Below are 5,000 nucleotides of genomic sequence, written 5' to 3' on the forward strand. Positions count from 1 at the left end.
GAAAACGAAAGGTGAAAGTTTGCCTCCATCCTAGGTAACGTATAAATGTGTACCTCAAAACAGGGAGTAAAATCCAGACCAGAATTAAACCCAACTTACGCGCATTCGATCATTTGAAACTGACAGTGACGAAATTAATACGTAAAAAGGAAGAAGAGGTGATGATAAGCGACGTTAAAAGTTTGGCGTGAAGCTAAGTCGTTGAATACACTTCAAAAACACTTCAAAACATTTCATAAAGTGTAGTGGCTATCAGATTAATGTTTTATGGTGAACTTACCACTGGAAAGTTTTGGGTAGTCCAGGTGCAGTTCCCGACATGAGCGCGCAGGGTATTGCTTTGTCCCATTTTGTCTTTTATAGTTAGCGACGACGAAGTCCAAACCTCTATGCCAAAAATCAAACGCTTCTTTGGTCTGGTTACGGAGAGATTATGACAAAACAAAAATGTTATTTTTAAAAGGATCATTTACGACTTATCAATTCAATATAGAAACAATCAATTAAATTGTTAACTAAGTCTTCAGGCCATCAGAACAACAGCCCAATTTCGAAATATTAAAATTCAGTCCCAAACAGAAGGCATCATCTCGAGGCTCTGGGGAATAACTAAAAGGATTCGTAAGGGTTTATTCCCCAGAGCCTCGAGATAATGCCTTTAGTTAAGGACTGAATTTTTGTTATCGAAATAGGCCATTTCCGAGCTCATGTCTGCCTCCTCTTCAAAGCGAGTCTAAGTGCGAAGTTTTTGTTATGAAAATTTGTTTTCATTCATATGTAAAGTAGAACTAATTACCATTACAAAAACTTCGCACTTAAACTCGCTTCGAAGAGGAGGCAGACATGAACTCGGAAATGGCCTATTGGCCTATTGGTTGTTTTACAAAAGACGGCAAAGGTGTACATGAAAATATAAAACGCACGTGCGGGCGTACAGAGTCCCTATTTTCGTTCATTAAATAAGTGGTTTTCACGTTACGTCATCGCCGCTATGTTGGTGGAGGAAAAGAAAAGATCTCTCATTAGCTCTTTTTGTTCTTCCACCAGCGATTGCACATTGCATCATTGTTGTCTGTGTCTCTTAGAGATTGGTTGCAAACCACTGAAGGACCCCATGAACAATAGAGAAATGTACGGCTTCTGGTGGTCGAACAAAAGAAGCTAATGAGAGATCTTTTCTTTTTGGCCACGAGCTAACGTCGGTGACGTCACGTGAAAACCTCCTTTTGGGAATTTAAAGTGCCCCTGTGATCAAAAAACCACTTCCTTTTTTCCTTCAGATTTTGAAAGTGTGTTTGCTTAACACCTGACTGGCAAAATTTGAGCTTTGATTTTTATCCAAAGGCCGTTTACTTTGAGCGTAAGTTTTGGTTTTCACGGTCCGCCATTACTCACGTTCAAAACTGACCGATTGGACCTCAGACGGTTGAATCCAGGGAAAAGTGACGTCAGAGGCTCACTAGCTTAAAATTTCAGCGTGTGAACGCAGCTTATTATATATGCAAAGCGTGAGTGTAAAAGTCTGAAAGCCCAAAACCCCCGTGCTGCATATTAATTCTGCGGCGTACACACGTATTGCATTCTTAAACTAGTGAGCCTTTGACGTCATTTTCTCCTCGATCAAGCTCTCTCAAGAACATAATGTTAGTAATGGCGGACCATTAAATAGGAAAATTACAGTTAAAATAAAGGTGTCTTTTTGAAATCAAGGCTTAAAACGTGGGTCACTTAGTGTTTTGTTAACGTAGTTTTGAAATCCAAAGAAAAATATGAATTGATTTTTCGGTCACAGGGGCACTTTAAGAAACGACGACTCCTACGACAACGAAAACGACTTTGCGCCCTTTTAATGTCTACGTTGTACAAAAAGGGGGAAGTATACTTTAACTAAAAGAACATTTCCCTGGTGCATATATGCTCACGCTGTGGTCAAAACCCTAAATGGGGTGATTTCACGTGGATTTCACGTGCCTAATACGGCACAAAAATGTACTAGAAGGCGCGGCGAACGTGCAGCACGTGCAATTCTCCTGTTTCAACCAATAGCATCATTGTTTCGTGGAATTGCCATTCGCGTAGCTGTCGTCGTCACCTAAAATCTCTCATATTTTGTTTTGTGACGATATTTTTGCCGTCGACGTTCAGCTATCACAGCGTACTGCGAGTAAACTCCATAGTTTCTGGAAAAATGGACTAAAACCACACAAGCACGTTGCCGGAAAGGAAAGCGTTTTCTAAGCGAAAGACAGCTATGGAACATTAAAATACGATTTACAAAAAAAAAAAATTCATTTAAATGTTTACCTCAAAATTTTCATAATATTCATCACTGTCCGTTACCTCTGAATATTCCTGTAAATGAGCAACATTCAAGATATTAACAACTTCAGCGGCCGAGATGCCAAAACTTAAATGAGTCCAGTGAACTCGGAAAAGTTTTCGTATAGTCTGATTAGTTTCATTTCCTTTTCTGGCCATCTTATAAGTGATCGAATGCCATGCCTTTCATCCTTTCTCTTGAAAACAAAAGGAAGATATATTGGCCGGCTTGAGATGTTGTATAAAATAACCCTTGTTCTTGTGAATATGAATGTCCACAATTACCGTTTCGTTTCGGTTGTAAGGCGCTGCATTTTTTCGGTAAAAAGCCTCTCTGTGTATACGTAGTCTCAAATTAGTTGCGTCTTACAGCCGAGCATTTTCGCGCAACACTGAAATATGATTTCGCCAAATTAAATTACTTCAAGTAAATACGAACACAAACTAGTTGTGTGTTTTTTGATGTTTAAATCCCAGATCCCAAACCGCATCATAAAAGCTTTCAAATTTTCCTTTTTTTCCCCAGAACCTCAAGGGACTGGTTACAAATACATCGTTGCCACTTCAACGCTGGCCTCATTTAATAAAACATTGGTTTTTCTGTAAGTAAAATAGTTTTGCGACAATAATAGTCTCATTTATTTATTCATTTTATTTTTTTTTTTCCCTTTTTTTTTTACTTTCAGTCAGGGTGATGGGTCATCGGCCGCTTTACATGGCACGATCAGCGTGCGCAGACTACACCCATCACCTCCCCCCCCCCCCCCCAACCACACGCATACGCCGCAATCATTAAATGCGGGTTGCCCCATCCAGCTGCCAGCTGGGAGGCGCGTTGGCCTCATGGTTAGTGCTCTCGACTTCTGATCGAGCCCGGGTTGCGGTCCTGGCCGGGGACATTGTGTTGTGTTCTTGTGCAAAACACTTTACTCTCACGGTGCCTCTCTCCCCCCCCCCCCCAAGGTGTATAAATGGGTACTGGCGAATTTAAAGCTGGGGGTAACCCGGGGGAGTAGAAATACTCCTAGTCGCTTCATGCTACAGTAACCGGAGATAAGCGCCGGAGTGATGGGCCCCCTAGGCTCGTTGCAGACTTTACCTTTACTGTCCAGCTACACTGTGAGATTCAAGTTACTGGTGTAGCCGTCACAAGTGACCCCCTGGCCATTGACCCTAACCAGAGTACTAACCAAACAGTAATCCATGAAATTCTTAGGTTTAAGTAGACACCTTGCAACACATCGTGACGTGTATGCAAAGTACGCTTTGCAGTTGTATTGGACATAACGTCACGACGGCCATGTTGCTGGAAAGAACAATAGCGACAAATCTTTCGGGAACTTGACTCTATTATTATGCACAACCTGATTTTTTCTATTGTTTTGGCACCAAAACGACCGTCTTGTCACGTGAGTGCAATCAAAGAATGCCTTAAATATTGCGGGTATAATAACTTGAGTTTCTTGGCTTTCATGTATACGAGAAAACTATCTATTTTAACAAAGTTAACGATGGTTATTGATTAGCGTGCGTCGCAGATGTAATCTAAAACCGGTTAGTAACGTCTGCGGAGCAGCGCCGAGAGCCTTGTTGTGGACCCCCAACGGACTCAACGAACAAGCGAAAGTGCGTCTCACCTGATTGGCTATTACCAGTCTTATCGAACAATTGTTTTTCTCAACAGACCAATCATGGCGCGTAGTCACATCCTGGTACGCTGCTGGGGGCCAAAAATCGATTTCGGCTCTGGGGCCCGTTTCTCGAAAGTCCCGAAAAGCCATTTGAGTAACTGCCAACCACTTGTTTTGGAAAGGATATCTTTTAACATGTTTTCAAGCTAACTAAAAGAAACAACTCTGTGAAGTTTGACAACTTAAGTCCTCTCCGTTCTTGAGCTACAAAGGGAAGTGTGACACCCGAAAATGGCCCGTAAAGTTTCGGGACTTTCGAGAAACGGGCCGCTGGTTCGCAGACGGACCTAACCAGAGGTTTGGTTTCAATTGTGGCGTAGGCTAGTTATTGATATGCCTTGAGCAGGCAAGCTCGCAAGCGCAGAGCCTCAAACCTGGTTACTGGAGTAAAGCCGCCGGTTATTGTTTGATGGTCCTTTCTCCCCAGTAATCGGCGGCTGAATGACAACAAAACAAACATATATGCGTTATCAGCGTCAGAAAATATTTCCGTTTTATTTGTGGCTGCATAAACGAATCTCAGTGATTAACTAGATTAATCTTTCTTCTTCTCATGTCAAACCATTACTAACACAGTCGTTAGTTTTCCTGTGGTTTTGCTTTATTTCAAGTTGTGGCCGGGTGTTTAGTCGTAACGTCTGATCAAGTTGTTGTGGTAGTAGATATATCTGTACAGAGATATCACGGAAAAACCAAGAGAGAGAATAGACCGCACTAGACCCTCGGGATTCGGGAACGTCGTGCCGTTGTCTTTGCGAAAACGACAAGGGTTATGACACGTGGCTGGCCAACGGTTCCTCGTCCTTATGTGAGAAAAGTTGTTGAAAGTCTGACCATTTGCAGACCAAATTGCAAAGGCAGAACTTCCACGTCAATTATTTTTAAGACCCTGAGTGTTTCATCTGTGGTTCAGACTCGCGACCTCCCACACGATAGTCCGATGCTAAACTGAATAAACCGCTCGACGGTTGATGCTGTTGCCATTGTTCG

At 42.2% G+C, this 5,000-nt stretch overlaps 1 protein-coding gene across 2 annotated transcripts in view; it reads right to left on the reverse strand.

Moving 5' to 3' along the window:
* LOC138040184 (collagen alpha-2(I) chain-like) overlaps positions 1–5,000 on the reverse strand; it is an 89,605-nt gene that overhangs the window by 8,926 nt on the left and 75,679 nt on the right. For both annotated transcript variants that reach the window (XM_068885966.1, XM_068885959.1), the window contains exons 65-67: positions 4,385–4,447; positions 2,305–2,352; positions 281–416 (exon numbers count right to left, since the gene is read on the reverse strand). In XM_068885966.1, coding sequence (XP_068742067.1) covers positions 281–416; positions 2,305–2,352; positions 4,385–4,447 — 247 coding nt within the window. The remainder of the gene's footprint in view (positions 1–280; positions 417–2,304; positions 2,353–4,384; positions 4,448–5,000) is intronic.

This window comes from Montipora capricornis, chromosome 1, assembly GCF_036669925.1.
Source record: "Montipora capricornis isolate CH-2021 chromosome 1, ASM3666992v2, whole genome shotgun sequence".
Taxonomy (NCBI): Eukaryota; Metazoa; Cnidaria; class Anthozoa; order Scleractinia; family Acroporidae; genus Montipora; species Montipora capricornis.